At 49.7% G+C, this 20557-nt stretch overlaps 1 protein-coding gene across 29 annotated transcripts in view; it reads left to right on the top strand.

Annotated features, from left to right (window-relative positions):
- Positions 1–541: 541 nt before the first annotated feature.
- WDR27 (WD repeat domain 27) overlaps positions 542–20557 on the top strand; it is a 144624-nt gene continuing 124608 nt past the window's right edge. For 23 of the 29 annotated variants that reach the window (XM_081529685.1, XM_081529677.1, XM_081529666.1 and 20 more), the window contains exons 1-7: positions 1489–1591; positions 8185–8380; positions 15527–15668; positions 17195–17319; positions 17597–17710; positions 18710–18761; positions 19294–19364. In XM_081529685.1, the coding sequence (XP_081385811.1) occupies positions 8192–8380; positions 15527–15668; positions 17195–17319; positions 17597–17710; positions 18710–18761; positions 19294–19364 (693 nt within the window). In that variant the 5' untranslated portion in view covers positions 1489–1591; positions 8185–8191. Of the gene's footprint in view, positions 897–1488; positions 1592–8184; positions 8381–15526; positions 15669–17194; positions 17320–17596; positions 17711–18709; positions 18762–19293; positions 19365–20557 lie in introns of those variants that run through there. The other 6 variants (XM_081529678.1, XM_081529660.1, XM_081529656.1 and 3 more) reach the window with 3 other exon arrangements.

Raw genomic sequence — 20557 nt, 5'->3', positions numbered from 1 at the left:
TTAACCGGCATGGGGACACCACCTGCCTACCAGGAAATCCTGTTGGACAGCAGGTGCTGTCTCTACTTCGGGTATAGACAGGGGACTTTTTATTAGTTCACGGTCAGGCAAGTGTGGAGAAATGATTACTTTCAGACTTGCTTTAAGTAACTCTTTAAAGCTAACCCACTAATTTATTTGAGTCTCTAGAGTAAAAACCTAAATCACTGCAATCATCTAGTCATCTGACTAATCAAAGTGGGGTTTAAACATTCTATTGTGCATATTCCTTTTACAGGAATTTTGATGCTTTATTAAAAGAAAATATATCGTGCTTGCTGCTTTGCGTACTTTGGGGGTGACTGAGGTAACGAAACTGAATGGCTTTATCCTTTCATCCCCCACCTAGAAAAGGTGAGCAGAATGCCAACCGGGTCAGAGTAGCTAGGTTCACAGCGAAGGGCACTCAGCTTCGCAGATGACGAGTATTATACTCCAGTATGTTAAACGAGTCAAAAAAGAATCTCAAGTACCAACTTCAAAATACTAATTAATATCGTCCAGAGCACAGACTCCTCTTCTTGAGACGCATCTTCCGGGGCATAGGCGTGCTTGCGACTCGCATCAGAACGGTCCGAGTAGGCGGCCTCACCGAACGGATGCGGCTCGAGCGTCGCGTCGTAGTAAACCTTCATCTCGAACGCGCTCTCCAGGTGGGACGGGTGCCCGTAGACACCGATGCCCACGGGGCGCCGGAAATGTGCGGGGATGGCGACGGCGTCGGCGCCGCACGTGGCCGACTGCAGCTCGTACTCGTCGAAGCTGGGGTGCAGGGTGCTGTCGGACACGTACAGGTCCGCGTCGCCCCGCAGGCTGCGCATCCTGAGGACGATCTTCCCCTCGTGGTTTAACCTCAGGTAGCTGTAGTTCCCGGCTCCTACCTGACCCTGCACGACGTGCAGGAGGACCCAGCCCTCGGGCACCTCCTCCTCGTCCGCGGCCTGCGCCGAGGAGACGGCCTGCGACGCCAGGAGCAGCAGAAGCGCGCCCTTCCACGGAGCGGCCATGGCGGGGGCGCCAGGCGGAGGCCGTGCTCATCCGCGAGCGTCCTGCAGACAGACCACGGGGGGCGCTGAGCACGTCCCGGCCGCCTCGGGGGGAGGCGCGGGGGAGGGAGGGGCAGAGGAGGGGAGCGCGCCGCGGTCGCGCAGAGCGGGCGGCGGGGCGGGTCGCCGCCCCGGGACTCACCTCCTCTCCCCGCAGGCGCCGCGCCGGGAGCCTCCGGGCCGGGCGTCCGCGCCGGAGGAAGCAAAAATGAGGCGCGCCCGGAAGTGAGGCGTTCGAAGGAGGGCGGTGCCCGGAAGTTTACCGGCGCTCGGAAGTGAGGAAGGCTAGAACTTGACCGGCGCCCGGAAGTGAGGCAGAGCCCGGACGGGGGGCAGGTCTTTGATTCCGGGTTATCGCGAGAATGGCGAAGGGGTGCTGACACGGCCCAGGGCTCGTAACCATGACGACGGGGGCGGGGCGCTGGCCCTAAACTGCCTGGTGCTCAGCCGGAAGCGAGTACACCTGGCCACCTGGCTGACTCAGGGATAGGTCTGAGGGGACCCAGGTGAGACGCAGGTCCGCCGGTTACCTGTTCTCTCTTAGAAGCATGTTACTTCATGAACTACTCCTAAGAGAGGCTTTAAAATGCAGTTGTGTTTATATTCAGGATTCATTTTGTTAACTTGTGATATGGTGTTAATGGGCGCCTATTGGCCACTGAAAAATACTTTCCCAAGATAGATTATGTTCATTTTAGCATCATACTTTGTGTTGATCCCAGTCCCCGTGTTTCATTTTAGAACGTGATGAATCACTTTTGTGGAAACAGGTGCAGTGTAAATATTAACAACAGGCAATGACTCTTGCGCCCTTTTTTGTAGAACCTGAACTCTGCCAAGTAGCTACACGGTGTGGGTTGGTCAGGTTGCTGAGGAGACTGTCATGTGTTGGGTTAAAAAAATGTGTCTGTTGCCGCTTTGAAGTGTTAACATCTATGTCACCTATGGGCGTGTAAAAGAGGCTTGAGAGACTTAAGACTGATTATCTGAGGGGAGTGGCGTTGATTTGAAGTTGGGGCAAGCTGCATCCAGGTGGGGAGTCACTGGTTTGGGTTGATGACTGAGGTAGCACCAGTGGACCTCCACACCTCCTCCTGCAAGAAGTATCTGGTACCTGTGACATCCCGCTGAACCTGGGCCATTTCCAAGTTTAACATTTTCCTGTCAAGAAAGCATATCAGACTGGAATACACGGGAGTACATAGAGATACATAGAGATGCATCAAGAAATGACTTTAAAACTTCAGCATCATTACTGTTATTGGTAGTCAGTGATTTGTGCTTGCCTAACAAGTCATGGTATGGACTGAAAAAAAATGCACAACCTAAAAGTTGAGATTATGTTTTATTCTGAGGACTTCAAGGCTGGGACACAGCATCTCAGATGGCTCTGAGAGACTGCTTTGAAGAAGCAAGAGGGAAGCCAGGATATATATAGGAGATTTTGTAACAAAGACCAGGTAGTCGGAACATCAAAAGATGACTATAAATTAAAACCAGGGGTTGTGAAGAGTTGGACACAACTGGGCAACTGATTAACAACAACAAAGAAAACCAGATATCTCCGTTCAAGGAATTTAGCACTTTTCTATGTATGAGAAGATGCAAGAATCTGGGCTCAGTGAAATCATTCCTTTAATATGCACCTCAGCTGTCTCAGACCGGTATCCTGTGCTTTCTCCTCCTGTCTCCTCAGGGTGCCCTGTTGGGAGGTTGTGATGTGATGGCTTGATGGCGACAGAGTCCTTAGTTTACTGATACGGCAGCAACACTTTTCGTTCTCTTTCATTTCATTTTGTGGTATAAAAGTACAAAATTTGTGTTGTAAGAACCAATGGTTTGTAAAATCAGGCTTCTCTCAGCTGGGGCAATAGAAAGAAGATATCATTTTTTTTTTTTTATTAAAGCAGCTAAATATAACCTTTTAAAGTATTTATTAACTTACGAAAGGACTTAAAGACACAGGGAGGCCAGAGTATAATTTGGTGCTTTCATACCTTTATGATCAACCATTGCTTCATCTTATACTAGTTCTGTTCTCCATGGACCTAGAATTAGAACCTGTCTCCTATTCTGGCGAATTCAGAGAACTTTATATTTTCTTTAGCTACTAAGCAAGCCATCAAGGGTACGTTAATTATGGTGCCATTTATCATTTTACTGTGGGCACTCAAATCTTTTTATAATCAAAAGGGAGTAATTTTCTCTCTCTAAAAATATACACATTTATACAAAAAAAAAAAAAACAGGAGGAGATGCAGAAGATTTTAACAGTGGTGCCCCTTGAAAAGTAGAGAATAATTATTTTTTTTCTCTTGTATGGATTTTCTAATTTTGTGCAGTTTACGTGTTCTTTTGTATAACTAAAGGGGCTTGAATGTACAGCCTACCCACATCTGAGATTGCTTTGTGCTCTGCGTTTACTGACGTGACTTTAGAACAATGGCCTCTCTAGTAGTAATTTGTCACCACATTTTCTTAAAGTGCTTATGCAGCCTCAGATACACAGGAACAGCATCAGAAGCTGACTGCAGTGTGTCCTCTCAGACTTTTCCTGTGATGCACATATGGGACTCTCAAACTGATTTTCTCTGGGAAGACACAGGAAGGAGGTGGCGTAGGGAGGGAAAGGACAACTGTATTATTTCTGTGCTGTTTAAATATTTTGCATTGCATTGCTCTTGTAAATGAAAAAAATTAAAGGATTTCTGTCAGCAGGGATAGGCTCATGCAGGAGCAAAGGGCCCTGATGGGTGACAGCCTGTTTCCTGCCCATGGGTCCTCTCCATCTCTCAGTCTCCTTCTCACTAGGCCCCCCAAAGCCCCTCCAGCCAGCCAGGGGTGCGGGGAGAAGAGAGTCAGGCGGAGGGTTTTCTGGGATCCTAAGTGGCCTAGCTTCACTGTGCCCTAGACTCCCTGCTCCTTCCACGCCAGAACTCAGCCACGTGGTGGCACCTGGCTGCTAGGGAAGCTGGCGGTGTAGTTTTCAGAAGGGAAGGGAGTGGTCTGGGGAACGGGCAGCCCCTGTTGCTGCTTCCGTTCTGGTGGCCGGACTGCTGCTTCGGTCCTGGAAGCACAGGCGGGCCCCTCACACCCCCGCCCCACCGTGCCGGACACAGAGCACTCTCAGCATGCACTGCTGTCCTGTGGGGCCCGGCGTGGTTCCTCGTGGTTCTGCAACCATGAACTGCTCCCCACCGGAGCCGCTCCCCGTCCTAAGGGAGACGGGTCCGGAGCAGAGCTGGAGTTGGGCTGGGGTGTGGGAATTGCTTCCTGGTGGATCCTGACTGCTGCCCGGAGGCGTGACGCCCTAGGTCCGCCCCTCAGACCTTGCCCTCTGCGGTCTCTTGTGCTCTGTGAGGAGGGACTGCCGCGGTCCCCCTCCTGCAGCTGTGAGGAGGGGGCGCCCAGAGACCCTCAGTCCCAAGCAGTCAGCCGTCGTCGTGCCCGCTGTGCCATGTCTGGCCTCTTGGCTCTCCCAGGAGTGGCTGAATTCCTGTCTGTGTGCCTTCCGCGTGCCAGCCGCTGGCTCCACCAGGCCCGGCTTTGCTTTTCCTTTGCACTCACTTGCTCGCTCCTCTGTCTCGAACCTGAGGAACTTAGACCTGGGGTTTGTGGAGCTAAAGGCTTGGGAGGGAAGGTGGCCTTGCCCGACCTGACCTTCCCTGGAAGGAGAGTCTGGGTGGCCCTGCTTTTGGGGGTGGAGGGGCTGCAGTTTGTCTCCCAGGGTCCCCAGGCCTCTGGTTACTTTCTGTTCCGCTCGTGTCTGTTTGCTTAAGCCGACTTTATGGGTGGGCTACAAACACGGGTTCTTTCCTATCATTTCCTCCAGGGCCACAGGCTTAGTCACTGCCGACCATGAGCCTTCTCTTTGTCTCAGTGCCCTGCCTGCCACTAAGTCACTAAGCACTGTCCTGCAGGGTCACTGCCGTCCCCCCTCGGGTACCAGCTTCTGCAGGCGTCAGGGCAGCTGTCACAAGTAACCTCACGTTTCAGTGCTTCACACAGTAGAGGTCCGTTTCCTGGTCGCACAGCAGGCAACCCGGTGCTGCTGGTCAGGCGACCCTATGGAGCAGCAGCTCAGCTGCGCCTCCAGTGAAGGGCCCTCCCTCTTGGTCTTCTGAGCCTTGCCACACCGCCTGTACCTCAGGCTGTGGCTTCTCCCTGCAGCTGGGAAGTGTGGTTTGGTGGCATTCCTGTGGCTCTGGGGAGAAAGTGGGAATGGCTTGGTGAAGACCGAGCAGAAGGTGCCACGCCTCGGAAACAGGAGGGCAGATGTCCTAACAGGTGTGGGGAGTGTGTGCAGTGTTCAGCAAGCGCTCTGACGCAGGCTCAGAGGAGATGCTGTGCTCAGGTCTCTCCCTGTGAAAGGACGGCAGGCAGAGGGGAGTGGGCGGGCCCAGAGCACCCGCTCTGAGCCTCCTCTGCCCTCACGCACCCACCCCCTGGGAGTCAGGCAGACTAGTTCTCCCAGCAACAGCGTGAGACCAGGGACCCCTGCTGGGCCTGGAGTCCAGGGTGACTGCGGTCAGCCGTGCAGGCGCACAGCACTACCCTGACCACCTCAGCTGCTGAGGCCCCCCTGGGGGGGCGGGTTCGCTGGAAACAGCCTCAGGGCGAGCTGCTTCGGTCAGGCTGGTCCCAGACCCCAGACTCACCCTTGTTGAGCGTGTCTCCCAGGAGCCGCCCTGGCCCGTCCTGAGGACAGGCCTCTCCTCGGATGTGTAGCTGTGCAGCTTACACTAGCTCTGCGCACGCGCGTGTGTAGTTTTCTCTCGTGTTCTTTGGTTGATACAGCCTCTGAAAAATATAGATATTCCTGCCAGCTGGATTGTTCTAGAGATGGTTGAGAAAAATCCATTTTCTAGGAAACTTTTATTTGATTGTTTTAATTTAAGTCAAATGAGGATAGTTTTCACCTGAACATTTTATTCCATTTTAACTGTGTTTACCTTATAGGTTCACGTAAGCACTGCTCTGTCTTGAATGTCTGACTTGTAGGCACAGCCAGCATGCTGGTTCCTCATCCAAGAGGAAGTGGATATGCCTCTAGTAGAGCGAGGAGCTCACTCCTGCTCTGGTGTGGGCAGTCCTGATGTCACCCGGGGTCAGAGAAACTTTGTCTGGAGCTCAGACTCGGCCCCCCTGAAAGTCCGATGAGAAGAGCTGCCGTCTTGCTGTGACAGTGGGCAGAGCAGGTCCCCAGCCGCCTGAAACACTGGTGGGGGGGCTGCCGTGCAGCTGGGCTGCCGTGGTCCTCGCCCTGGGCCCGGCCCCCAGGTGCCTTCATCCCCTGTCCCACTGTGCCCTCACCTGCCTCCTGAGCGGCAGGTGGACCTACAGGCCTTGGTGTGGGACTGTGCACACTGCATGTCTCAGTCCATTATGGCTGCTGAGACAGAGGGAAACCTCACCAAGTCCAAGACAGAAGGAGCAGACCCTGATGCTGGGGCCCTGGGTCCCGTTCCTCCCACACAGGGCGTCCGTACCCTGGCGCAGCACCTGCGTTCTCATGGGATTCTGTCCCTCAAAGAGAGAACCCTTGCAGCTTTGTCTGACAATCCACCAGGTGTCCACCCACAGCACATTACAGTTTAGGATTGTCATGGCCCTCCACTTGAAAGTCCCCACGAAGAAATAAAGGGCTGGCCGTGGGCTGGCTGTGAGGGCAGAGACAGGGAGGGTTAGCATTCACTTAAGCTTCGTGCCTGGAAGCCTGGAAGCTAGGACAGTGGTTGAGCAGCAGTGAGAAGTGGGCTGGGGCAGAAAGGTCTTCACGGGGAGGGGCACATGGACTGCGTGCTGGCTGACCTGTCGTGCTCACAGGGCTGCTGTCCAGGGTCTCTGGGCCAGATCCCGGTCTGGACTTGGGATCAGCCCGTCTCTCCCTCCTGGCCGCTCCCGACTCTCACCCTTACATGCTGCTGCCAGATGACCATGCGTCTCCTGAATGCCAGCCCTGCTCACCTCTCTTCTTTGTTTAGCAACCACCAGAAGTGCCCCAGGGTCATCTGAGCGTCAGGATGACCCTGCTCCACGGTCAGTTCAGTGGCCACCATGCCATGACCGCCCTCAAGAACATTAGCTCCCCACCTCCTGCTCCCTCCCCATCTCTGCTGGTCCCTGTCCACAGAGTCCTCTTCTGCCCTAACTGCTACTTCCCCATGAGACCTGTCGAGGCTGAGTCCACACAACCAGCCTGGTGACCACAGGCCTGGGTTCTGTGAGTCCACATGACCAGCACAGTGACCAGAGGGTTGGGTTCTCTGTGTCCCTGCAACCAGCCTGGTGACCACAGGCCTGGGTTCCCTGAGTCCACACGACCACCCTGGTGACGGGCGGTGAGGCCCTTGCTCTTGGCTTTGTCAGTGGTTGCGTCCCTAGGTTTCAGGGGCACGGGAGCCTGTGATGGGTTGTGAGGCAGAGCGGAAGCGGGGTAACCCAGAGCTGCTGCCTTGTGTGTGAGCTGGTGACAGAGAGTTGTTAGCTGTGAGGTGGGACAGGGTCTGAAACTTTCTGTTTCTGTCCATGTCTCACTGAGTTATGATTTATAAGACTCGGCCGGTGCACCAGTGGTTACATTATCCGAGGTAGTCAGCTCGGATGACAGAATGTTGTACAATAGTTGACAGGATCCCAGATGAGCAGTAGATAGCAATGTATTTTGTAGTTTTCCACCAACCAGTGTAGAAGGTGACTTTGTATCTTCATCGATGGTGACAGCTGTCGACTCTGGCCATGATCTGGAGGTGCGGCTTGGGGCTGGTGATCACCAGGCCTCTGCGAGGATGGCGTTCCCTCTGTTACCAGCCGGGGCCGCAGACGCCCCACGTCTCTGTGGGTCTGCTCAGTGGGAGCCACAGGACTGGAGCCAAGGTCTGCGTGACTTGAAAGCCTGTGGGAGCAGTGAGCAGTCATGGCAGGGAACCTCTGGAGTGGTCAGGGCTTCTGTTTTCTCTTTCTTGGGGGAGAAGAGGGGAGATGAGTCAGGACGTGTGATGTGTGTGTGTGATCGTACTGGTAATTGGGCATAAACAACAGACTGTGGTCTGCATTAAGCATCGTGCCCGTGGTCATTCATATGTTCTTGGGGCTCCAGGTGGAAGATGGAAGAACCACAAGAGGTGTTCTCCAGGAATGATGGCCATGCAGGTGATATCGTGGTGGAAAAGTTCCTGGTGGATTCCATGAAGCCCGCATCCCATGTTCAGCTTGCCTGCAGTGGGCAGTCCTGTGCTTTCCCTTTAGATGGAAACGAACTTTGCATATGGGACACCAAGGACCCTCCTCACCAGGTGTGAAAATTACACGTGTGTCTTGTTATGTCACAGAGACTTGCCATCACTGTTCTGTTTCTCTGATTCTGCTGGTGTGGTTTTGCCCTTTGTGGATTCAGCTACCAGCTATGGGAGAAAATGCTAACAAAACAAAACATACTAAGATTTGATTTTTAGGAAATAAACTGTCTGGAATCACTTTATTTAAAAATAAATTTAAATTTTTTAAATTTTCTTCTTGAATAAGAGTATAAGCAAGGAAAAGTTCATCTTAACACTATCTATTTTTTTAAATAAACTTCCACCACTTTCCTGGTGGCTCAGAGAGTAAAGAGTCTGCCTGCAATGCATGAGACCTGGGTTCAATCCCTGGGTCAGGAAGATCCCCTGGAGAAGGAAATGGCAACCCACTCCAGCATTTTTGCCTGGAGAATTCCATGGACAGAGGAGCCTGGCAGGATGCAGTCCATGGGGTCACAAAGAGTCGGACACGACTGAGTGACTTCACTTCATTTTTTTATTTTTATTTTTAATTTTACATATTTTTAATACTGCATTTAAGCGAGTTTATTGTGTTTGTTGCAGTCTTTAACATCAAACTGATAGAGTTTTAAAGACGTCAGGTGAGATTTGCTAATGTTTGAGCTTAGTATAAATGGTGTGATGCATTATGCGTTTTTTTTTGCTGCTTTCTTTGATTCACCAAGTTTATGTTTCTGAGGTTCATCCACATTCATTTTCATTACTGTGCAGTGTTCTACTGTGGCTAGACCACACTTTATTGTTCTACTATTATTGGAGATTTGGTTTGTTTCCATATTTGATTGCTACAAACATTCTTTTATGTATCTTTTGATACACAGGTGTATACAATTTCTGAGTCTTAAGGAGTACATATATTTAGTCTAAAATTAATGCCAAGATTTCTAAAGTGATTGTTCCAACCTGTTGTCCTTCACATGGTGGGTGAGACTTCCAGTTGATCTACGCCCTCACCCACATTTGGTTCTTCTAACTTTGTCCCTCCTTGGGGTTTACTGGTATTTAATTATGACTTGAAGTTCCCTGATGGTTAGTGAGCTTTAACACCTTTGAGCACATTTATTGTGGATGTGCTCGTTTGGCCATTCTCTTTTGTGATATATGTGTTCAGTCTCTTGCCATTTTTTTCCTGCTCAATTATCTGTCTTGTTGATTTGAAAGAGTTTTTTATGTATTCTAAATATAAGCTTTATATTACTTTGCATTTTCTAGAGTTTTATGTAAGTGGAATCAGACAGTTTTAACTCTTTTCATCTGACTTCTTTCACTCAGAGTAGTTATTCTGAGATGTATCTACATTGCTGCATGTGTCAACAGTTTGTGCTTTTTTGTTGTTGGAGTAGTATCCACCGTATGGATATACTGTAATTTGTTGTTGGAGTAGTATCCACCGTATGGATATACTGTAATTTGTTGTTGGAGTAGTATCCACCGTATGGATATACTGTAATTTGTTGTTGGAGTAGTATCCCACCGTATGGATATACTGTAATTTGTTGTTGGAGTAGTATCCCACCGTATGGATATACTGTAATTTGTTGTTGGAGTAGTATCCCACCGTATGGATATACTGTAATTTGTTGTTGGAGTAGTATCCACCGTATGGATATACTGTAATTTGTTGTTGGAGTAGTATCCACCGTATGGATATACTGTAATTTGTTGTTGGAGTAGTATCCACCGTATGGATATACTGTAATTTGTTGTTGGAGTAGTATCCCACCGTATGGATATACTGTAATTTGTTGTTGGAGTAGTATCCCACCGTATGGATATACTGTAATTTGTTGTTGGAGTAGTATCCCACCGTATGGATATACTGTAATTTGTTGTTGGAGTAGTATCCACCGTATGGATATACTGTAATTTGTTGTTGGAGTAGTATCCCACCGTATGGATATACTGTAATTTGTTGTTGGAGTAGTATCCCACCGTATGGATATACTGTAATTTGTTGTTGGAGTAGTATCCCACCGTATGGATATACTGTAATTTGTTGTTGGAGTAGTATCCCACCGTATGGATATACTGTAATTTGTTGTTGGAGTAGTATCCCACCGTATGGATATACTGTAATTTGTTGTTGGAGTAGTATCCCACCGTATGGATATACTGTAATTTGTTGTTGGAGTAGTATCCCACCGTATGGATATACTGTAATTTGTTGTTGGAGTAGTATCCCACCGTATGGATATACTGTAATTTGTTGTTGGAGTAGTATCCCACCGTATGGATATACTGTAATTTGTTTTTATCCATTCTGCTGTTGATGCACACTGAGGCTATTCTGTAATAGACAACATATAATTTTGTCTATTGTTGCTGTGAGTGTTTGTGTGTCTTTTGTTTTATAAATGTCAGTTAGGTGTCAGTTAGGTCCGACTGGTTGACCGTGCTCTGTCGGTTCTCTCCTTAGGACCCTTGTCCTTCAGTCACTGAGGCTCCTGAGGTCTCTGACTAGGTGTGTGCTTGTCTGCTTCTCTCCCGTCCTGCTCCATGTTTTGAAACTCCATTAAGCAGTAAATGTTCAGTATCTTTATATCTTCTTGATGAAGTGACTCCATTAACATGGTGGGACGTGCTTTGTCCCTGCTAACATTTCTTTCTCTGGAATTTTGGTACACTTTTCTTTTTGGAGTCTACTTTTTGCTTGTTTTTTCTTTTTTTTGTATTTTACGATTATTATTTTTTAAGAGCAGTTTTAGGTTTGCAGTGAAATTATGGGGAAAGTAGAGATTTCCTTTATCTCTTTGTCCCCAAACATGCATTTCCTCCCCCAGGTCAGCACCCCTACATGGTGCATCTGTTACAGCTGATGAGCCTGCATTGATGTTGTTTTTACCTGAAGCCCATTGTTTGCCTTAGAGTTGACGTGTGCGCTCTATGGGTTTGGACAGGTGTCCAGTGACATGTACTCACCATTATAGCATCACACAGCATGCTTTCCCTGCTGAAAGTCCTCTGGGCTCTGCCTGCTCATTCCTCTCCCTGACCCCCTCACCCTGGCAGCCACTGATCTTTTACTGTCTCCATAGTTTTGTCTTCTCCAGAATGCTGTATGTGGGAATCATACAGTATGTAGCCTTTTCAGATTGACTTCTTTCACTAGTAATTAGCATTAAAGTTTTCTCCGTGTCTTTTCTTGGCTTGATAGATGATTTCTTTCCAGTGCAGAATAATATTTTCTTGTCTGGATGGGCCAGAGTTTGTTTATTCATTCACCTACTGAAATTGCTTTCAAGTTTTTGCAATTATGAATAAAGCTGCAGTAAACATCAATTTTTGTGCAGACATAAATTTTCAAAGTGAAGTGAAGTGAAAGTTGCTCAGTCGTGTCTGACTCTTTGTGACCCCACAGACTGTATAGTTCGTGGAATTCTCCAGGCCAGAATACTGGAACAGGTAGCCTTTCCCTTCTCCAGGGGATCTTTCCAACTCAGGGATCGAACCCAGGTCTCCCGCATTGCAGGCGGATTCTTTACCAGCTGAGCCACAAAGGAAGCCCAAGAATACTGGAGTGGGTAGCCTATCCCTTCTCCAGCAGATCTTCCCAACCCAGGAATCGATCTGGGATCTCAGGCATTGCAGGCAGATTCTTTACCAACTGAGCTACGAGGGAAGCCAAGTCCTTCGGTAAATACGAAGGAGCAAGATTGCTGAGTTGTAAGATAAGAGTATGCTTCACTTTGTAAGAAAGTGCCAAACTGTCTGATAAAGTGGCCCTAGCAGACTGAGCAACTTCACTTTCACTTTTCCCTTTCATGCACTGGAGAAGGAAATGGCAACCCACTCCAGTATTCTTGCCTGGAGAATCCCAGGGACGGGGGAGCCTGGTGGGCTGCCGTCTATGGGGTCGCTCAGAGTTGGACACGACTGAAGCGACTTAGCAGCAGCAGCAGCAGCAGTAGCAGCAGCAGCAGAGGATGAGAGTTCCTCTTGCTCTACGTCCTTGTCAGCATTTGGTGTTGTCTATTCTGGATTTTAGCCATTTTGACAAATGTACAGTAGTATCTTATTGCTGTTTAATTTGAATTTCCCCGATGACTTACGTTTCATACTTGCCACCTGCGTATCTTCTTTGGTGAGGTGTCTGTTAAGGTCTTTTGTCCATTTTTAATTGAGTGGTTTATTTTCTTGTGTCTTAAGAAGTCTTTGTATGTTTTGGATAACAGTCCTTCATCAGATATGTCTTTTGCAAATATTTTCTCCCAGCCTATGGTTTTTCTTTTTATCCTCTTGATAGTGTCTTTCATGGAGCAGAAAATTTTAATGTTAATGAAGTCTAGTTTATCAATTCTTACTTTCATGGGTTATGTCTTTCATGTCTTATCTAAAAAGTCGTTGCCAAACTCAAGTCATCTAGAGTTTGTCTATGTTGCCTTTTGGAAGTATATAGTTTTTCCCACTGTATTGCCTTTGTTTCTTTAGTCTGCTGACTATTTCTGGCTCTCTCCCCTCTCCCAGTGATCTGTCTTTTCTTTTGCCAACGTCACACAGTCTTGATCAGTGGAGCTTTAGAGTAAGCCTTGAACTCAGGTAGATCAGTCCTCCCCCTGTGTTATTTTACAATATTATGTGGCTGTTGTGTCTTTTGCCCCCACCAAGATAAACTTCAGAGTAAGTTTGTTGATTTCATTTGGATTATACTGAATCTATAGATCAAGCTGGGAAGAATTGACATATTAACAATATTGAGTCTTCATATCCATGAACATGGACTATCTCTCCATTAATTTAGTTCTTCATTTATTTCTTTCCACAGAGTTTTATAATCTTCCAACCTTGTGTACATGGAATAAATCCCACTTGGTCATGGTTATAATTCTTTTTATAAATTGTTTGGTTTGATTTTGTAATATTTTAAATATTTGGTGAGGATTTTTGCATCTCTGTTCATGAGAGAGATTGATCTGTGATTTTCTTCTCTTGTCATGACTTTGTGTGGTTTTGGTATCCAGGTAATGCTGACTTCACAGAATGAGCAAGGAAGTAGTCCTTCTGTTTCTTCTGAAAAGAAATGTTTCCTCTAATTTTTCTTCTATTTTCTGAAAGACATTTGGTAGAATTGGCAATATGCCTCTCCCTCCCACCTTGGTAGGCTGTATTTCTTTTTTAAAGCAGCAATTTGTTAAAATCCACCCACTGCGTTTTAAAGGGAAGAAGTACATAGAGTGTCACCCTTATGGCTTTTGAGTCTATTCTCAGAAGTACTTTGTAACGGGATGGAATTCTTTGCTCTTCTCCCAGTAAGATTGTTCCACTTATGCCCAGACAGTAATGCATTTAGTTGCACCATTTTTGTGCCCCAGCCCCATAAATACCTTGCTTCTCAAGTGCTTCACTGGATTAGTCAGGAGCGTAGCTGTCTTCACCAGAGAAGCAGCCTTGGTGCTGGGATCCTTCCTCTCAGCCTTCTTCTCTGATCTGAATTGTTTGTTGCCTTCATTACTCTCTGATGTCTGAGAAAATGTTTTCTTTTTTTGGCCAAGTGTGTGTCTTTTATCTTGTCCTTCTCATGGGAAGGTTGGTACAGATGAACCCACCTGCCATGGGCATAGGAGGGACTCTCCTGGGCCTCCCACTTGCGGCAGAGCTCTCACAGCAGAAGGCATGCTATCCACCTGAGGTTGGCTTGAGAGCACCTCTGCCTTCTGGGGAGATCACCGCCGGTCCACACTGACTCCCCCACCCTCGCCTGGTGTGTCCTCTCTTCCTTGTGCTGTATTCACACCGACTCCCCACCCTCGCCTGGTGTGTCCCCTCTTCCTTGTGCTGTATTCACACTGACTCCCCCACCCTCGCCTGGTGTGTCCTCCCTCCCTTGTGCTGTATTCACACCGACTCCCCCACCCTCCCCTGGTGTGTCCTCTCTTCCTTCTGCTGTATTCACACTGACTCCCCACCCTCCCCTGGTGTGTCCTCCCTCCCTTGTGCTGTAGTCACACCAACTCCCCCACCCTCCCCTGGTGTGTCCTCTCTTCCTTGTGCTGTATTCACACTGACTCCCCCACCCTACCCTGGTGTGTCCTCCATTCCTTGTGCTGTATTCACACCGACTCCCCCACCCTCCTCTGGTGTGTCCTCTCTCCCTTGTGCTGTATTCACACTGACTCCCCCACCATCGCCTGGTGTGTCCTCCCTTCCTTGTGCTGTATTCACACCGACTCCCCCACCCTCTCCTGGTGTGTCCTCTCTTCCTTGTGCTGTATTCACACCGACTCCCCCACCCTCGCCTGGTGTGTCCCCTCTTCCTTGTGCTGTATTCACACCGACTCCCCCACCCTCCCCTCATGTGTCCTCTCTTCCTTGTGCTGTATTCACACTGACTCCCCCACCCTCCCCTCGTGTGTCCCCTCTTCCTTGTGCTGTATTCATACAGGGTCTCAGCCGTACTGCTGACTGCCTCCTCTTGTCTTTTCTTCATCCCTTCAGTCTACTGGTCATCCCCTCCCTCCTCCAACTCTGCCTCCTTGGCTCAAGCCTCTGTTGTGCCTTTGGAGTGTTTTGGTTTCCTCTGTGCCCCCACCCTCGTCTCTCTTCTGAACCTTCAGAAATATGTGTTCCTGAAAAACCAGACCTGGTCACTGCGTTCTTCCACATGCACAGTGCTGGCCTATGGTTTTCTGTGGCTCCATCCTAGCTCCCCACGTGGCTGTCAGGGCCTTAGTACGTGGCCTAGACTCCCTCCAACTTTGTCTTCTTGCTTTGTTCACACCAGCTCTTCCATAAACACGCTTTGCTTTCTCAGCTCCTCCTGCCAAATCCTTGTTACTGTCCTTATCCTTCAGTATTTAGCACAGCTGTCACCCCTCTGGCATGGAGTGGGGATGCTGTGTGCATTGCTAACGAATAAATAGGGAAGAGACAGAAGGAGGGTGCAATCATTTGATTTGTGTGCCATTAGTGATACTGGGCAACAGTGAAATACTTAACCCAAGAGAGTGATTTAATGGTACATGAACAGTAATTTTAATAGATGAAGTAGAAATGAATATATGAAATACATGTTTGAAGAACTCAATCCATTTGATTTCTTAGGATTGAGGCTATGCTACATTCTTTTTTATTAAAAAAATGTTTTCTATAATCTATGGTCTTTCTGTTTTTTGTTACTCTCTTCAGCTGATGATCCTAAAAGGACATCGTCAGCCCATCACTGCCGTGACATTTGGGAGCAGAGAGAGCCCGCTTCTGGTCTGTTCTGCATCACTAGATTGTGTCATGATGTGGGGCCTGGATGAGTGCAGACAGGAAGAGCTTCAAGGTGACGGGGCTTTAAATACATTTAAAATGCACAAAGAGAATGACTCATTTTAAATGCACTTGGTGACACAAGGTATATTTGATGCCTTTAACCTTGAAACTTGGTGTCTAAGCTGGATATTCTGTGTGGGAAGTAGACCGGGCCACTCAGAACTGCTGACCTTGGGGGACACCATAGGTTCGTTAGTTTTCATCTTAAGACTATCTGCTTCTGAAATTGGTGATTTTTGTGGAACTCTGAAAGAAGCTTGACAAGTTGAAATATTCTTCCCTTGCTGAGACAGTAGTGAACCTACAGCTTAGTGTGGGAGACAGACTAGAACATGTGAACCAGCAGACAGTTGTGCGCAGTGAGTAGGGAAAGGAACCTCAGTGCTGCAGGTTCTGCAGGGGCGGGGTTTGGGCCGGAGGAGGAGGGTCAGGGCAAGAGCTGCTGATGGAAGAGCTGAGAACCAGCCCATGTGGTTGGAGCTCAGTGATGTTAGGAGAATTTTATCAGGTGAAGTCAAAGACTTGGGTGGGTCACAGAACTAGAACAAATAATTTAAAAATTTGCATGGAAACATGAGAGATACGGAGAAAATCTTGAGAAATAAGGATAGAGCTGGAGGAATCAGGCTCCCTGACTTCAGACTGTGCTGCAGAGCTACAGTCTTCAAAGCAGCATGGCCCTAGCACTGAAGCAGACACATCGATCAGTGGAACAAATGGGGAGCTGGTTTATTTGTTTTGCTTATGGCATCTAAATGCCTCTTGCCTGCCCACTCTGTAAGTTTCCCTCAGAGGCGGGTTTCTCTGTCTGGTTCCTGGATGTGTCCTAGGCCTGAGGGTGCCGGGGAGGTTTATAAGCACTTGCTGAGCACAGCGCGGCAGATCCGTGTGGTGGCCCCCAGAGCGGAGTCACAGTGCGGCAGGTGCACAGTTTCCTTTCCGTGGGCTTTTGTCTTGACAAGCGGCTTCAGTCTCTGGGTCAGACCCCGGTGGGCACTGAGCCTTTGCTGCCCAGTGGCAGGCTGGCCCAGTGACCTCACTTGAAGGTAAGGCTGCAGGCTGGCTTGCAGCATCACTGTGGGGCTTGCAGGCTGGCCTGATACCTCCTCCTCCTGGCGGTGGAGAAGCTCTGGACTGGAGCTAAGGCTCAGGTGGGCACAGCGTCCCTTCTGCCTGCTTGACACAGGCCATGGCCGATCATTGGCTGGGTCTGGAGCCAGGGTGGCCGCAGGGAGGAGGAGGGAGGATTGGGACCCATGACTCGCCCAGGGTGTGTGCGTGGGCGGTTCCCCAAGACACATTATCCTCCCTGACGCAGAGTCACTTTCCTGTGGCCAGTCGCTGGGTCCCATGTATTTCCAGAAGAACTTTCCAATGTTTTTAATTCTCTTGAAGAGCCAAAATCAGACCAAAGCTCATGCTCTTCTGCACATAATCCTAGAGCAGAGGGTTTTGCTGTCAGCATTTCCCAGAGGTCATTGTGGGCATTGCTGAGTGGTCTTGACAGGCTGACACTGATGACCGAACTCCCTGCAGGGCGCCTTCCGCGGGGGACCGTCCTTGGCGCCTTCTTGGGAAGGGTGCTGTGTCTGAGGCTTAGTCCTGACGACGGAGTGGTGGCGGTGTGTGCGGGGAACAAAGTACTCACGCTGGACCTCGAGGTGAGATCCTGGCCCCACAGCCACGGGCCCCCAGGCGCGGCCCCTCCCGCCTCTTCTCGCCAGAGAGGCTCACTGGGCAGCTTCTGTGAGGGTATCAGCCCAGGACTGCCTGGGCCTCCCTCTTGGCTGGGTGTCTTGAGTTTTAGCTTACAGGTTTATACGCAGGAAGTTTCACATTTGGGTGACGGGATTATGTAGAAACTATTTTCTGTGCGATTCATGTAACTTCTTAATAATGACCAGAGCACTCAGTGTCTGACCTTCCCCAATGCCCCAGAGCCGGTCCACACTGGCAGAGCTGGATGGTCACCACGGCCCAGTGACCGCGGCCGAGTTTTGTGCTTGGCAGACACACATCATCATCTCGGCGTCTGAGGACAGAAGCTTCAAGGTATGTGGCGGGCGTCAGACTGTCGGGGCATGTGGACACTTTGCGCTGTGCTTCTGGTTCCTGGCCACTGCCACACGTGAACTGTCCGAGGGACGACTGCCCTCAACTTGAGTCTGGTGTTTTGGCCCGTCACCAGACTAGTGTGGGGAGCTGGGGCCTACAGCACCATCTACTGACTCCAGGGGGTGGAGTCTGGTGCGGGACCCTCCTCCTGGAACTGGGGCCTTGCGGGGACTGGCACCTTAATTTACCTCCGTGGTATTCCCTGGAGCCGCTTTCCAATAGCAGAAGATTCAGTCAGAACTCAATTGGGCTTGAGAGGCAAGTAACTCAAATGCAAGCTCAGGCCCCACCCACCTCCCAGTGAGTTCATGGCGGTTGTTACTTGGCTGAGACATGAGGACGTTGTATGCTGTAACTGAAGGAAACTGAGGGTGGGTAGCAGGCGTCTGCAGACAGAGAGGAGGGAGACTGTAAATACTGCCCTCGTCCCCTTGATGTTTCTGTCACCGACTTGAGAAAGGTCCCCTCCCTGCTCTGAGGCAGTGGTCGGGGCAGGAGCCCCGGCTCCCTGCTGCAGAGGGCTGGCTGTGCTGAGCCTCACTTCTCTGTGAGGTGAGGTGCTGGTGTCCTGGGTGTGTGAGGGTTAGAGCTGCTGTTTGGAGGAGAGGAGTGTGAGCCCGTCTCCACATAACTGGTCCTTTCCAGTCTTCCCACCTCATCTCAAGATGTTGCTGAAGCGCAGGAAATGTTACCAACCATGTCTTGTCTGCGTCTTCCAAACCCATAGGTTGATATTTCTGGAAATGTTTATTTCCTGTATGATTCTGATATCTTCTATTGTGTTTCTATAGTTTTGTTATTTATATCCTTATTATTTTCTCCTTTAGATAAACATTCGCATAAATTAATTGGTAGTCGGGTACAAGTATTAGTTCGAGTTGTAGCAACAGTGACACTGCCTGTGCTTCTTCTAAAGAAATGTGTGTCTGTCCAAAGGTTTGGGACCATCGTATGGGATCACTGATACACAGCTCATCAGTGTTAACAGGTAACTTGGAACTTTTACAAGTTTTCTGTCTGTAGGCTATGTGCACACAGTCTCTCCTAGTTCACGTTAATCTTTAAGCCAGAGCTGCACCGTCCGTAGGGTCTCTGTCACTCGTGGAGAGTGTTTCATGCTCATCTACTGTCTATCCACATGTTGAAAGAATTCACATAACAGTTAATCTTTTTGAAACTTTTAACTTAAAATTATGCATATGCTTGGAGTCAGAGCCTCTCTGTCTCAGAAAATTGGGGAATCATGTTGGCGCCCTAAGAAAAGTGCTGTCCGCCTCCGCTGTCGCGTGGAAGCAAGGCCCAGCGCTGTGGCTTCTGCCGGCAGAGCCAGTGGACGTGGCTAGGAGTGAGGGGCTGGCCTGGGTGGGCTGTGTACCGCTCCTGAGCCCTTTTGGGCAGCAGTGTGCTTTTCTCACGCTCTTCCTGGGGCCGGTGACCCCAGAGTGTGATCACACGGGTGGGCTTGGTGCTGAGCAGGGCCGGCAGGCGTCCGAGCTAAGGGCTCTGTGCTCCATCCGCAGCCACCCCCCTCCTGAGTCTCCTCGTGGACCCGCAGAGTCAGCAGCTGGTGACCGGCTGTGCGGACGGCCAGGTGAGAGCCACTGTGCAATTCCAGCTTTCAGACATTATTGTGATGGGTGACTGTGTACATGAAGGCATCTGTTTCAAGGCTGCTTTTATCCGTGGCTGAGGCCAGACCTTCTGGTCCCTGGCGGCCTGCCTGCAGGAAATGTGACCTTCTGTAAGGCTAGTACAGCCCTTAGTGTCAGCTTTATACCTTTTGAGAGGTTTGAAGATAGTTGATCTTTTTTAAAACTTAGTTTTTGGGTGAGCATGGCTGAGATGGTAAAGCGTCTGCCTGCAATGCGGGGGACCCAGGTTCGATCCCTGGATCAGGAAGTTTCCCTGGAGAAGGAAATGGCAACCCACTCCAGTACTCTTGCCTGAAAAACTCCATGGACTGTCTCCTGAGAAGCCTGGTAGGCGACAGTCCATGGAGTCGCAAAGAGTCGGACACGACTGAGCGACTTCACTTTCACTTTTGGGTGAGCAATTGAAGTTTGCTTTGCAAGCTGTGGATACTGTTCTCTTTTTAAAAGTGGCTATTGGACTTCGCTGGTGGCTCAGTGGTAAAGAATCTGCCTGCCAATGCAGGGGCCGTGGGTTTGATCCCTGATCCAGGAAGATCCCACATGCCACGGAGCAACTAGTCCGTGAGTCACAATTACTGAGGCTGTGCTCTAGAGCCTGGGTGCTGCAAATACTGAGCCCACGGGGGCAACTGTTGAAGCCTGTGCACCCTCGAGACTTCAAGGGAGAAACAGGAGAAGCCACCACAGTGAGAACCCTGCGCACCACAGCTAGGGAGCAGCCCCTGTTCTCACCCCTAGAGAAGCCACCACAGCACTGAAGACCCAGTGCGGCCACAGCAAATAAACAACATGTAAAGAGAGTGGATGTTGGCATGATTTGGGAGGACGCTGTGTTAGGCTGTCACCCAGGCCCTCCTCCTGTGGGCCTCTGCTTTCACACTGAGCTCTGCTGGCACTCTGTCCCCAGATGCAGGGCTCCCCAACAGGAAAGTGTTCCCGTGACCCCAGCAGGGTCCTGCCTTGACCTCGTCTGGCACCATCTGCCTGGAGGTGGTTGGGGGCTCAGCCCACAAACCTGCATCCTCTCCACCCCGCGCCAGTCCCAGGTAGTGGGTCTCCAGGTCACCCACAGCTTCCGTCTGACTTAGCTGCCAATTGGAGGTTCCCACGACCCCTTCCTCCCTCGGTTCTG

Source organism: Giraffa tippelskirchi, chromosome 9, assembly GCF_054371585.1.
Source record: "Giraffa tippelskirchi isolate mGirTip1 chromosome 9, T2T-mGirTip1v1.2.pri, whole genome shotgun sequence".
NCBI lineage: Eukaryota > Metazoa > Chordata > Mammalia > Artiodactyla > Giraffidae > Giraffa > Giraffa tippelskirchi.
The sequence above is the reverse complement of the archived record's forward strand: the minus strand, read 5'-3'. Positions and strand labels throughout refer to the sequence as shown.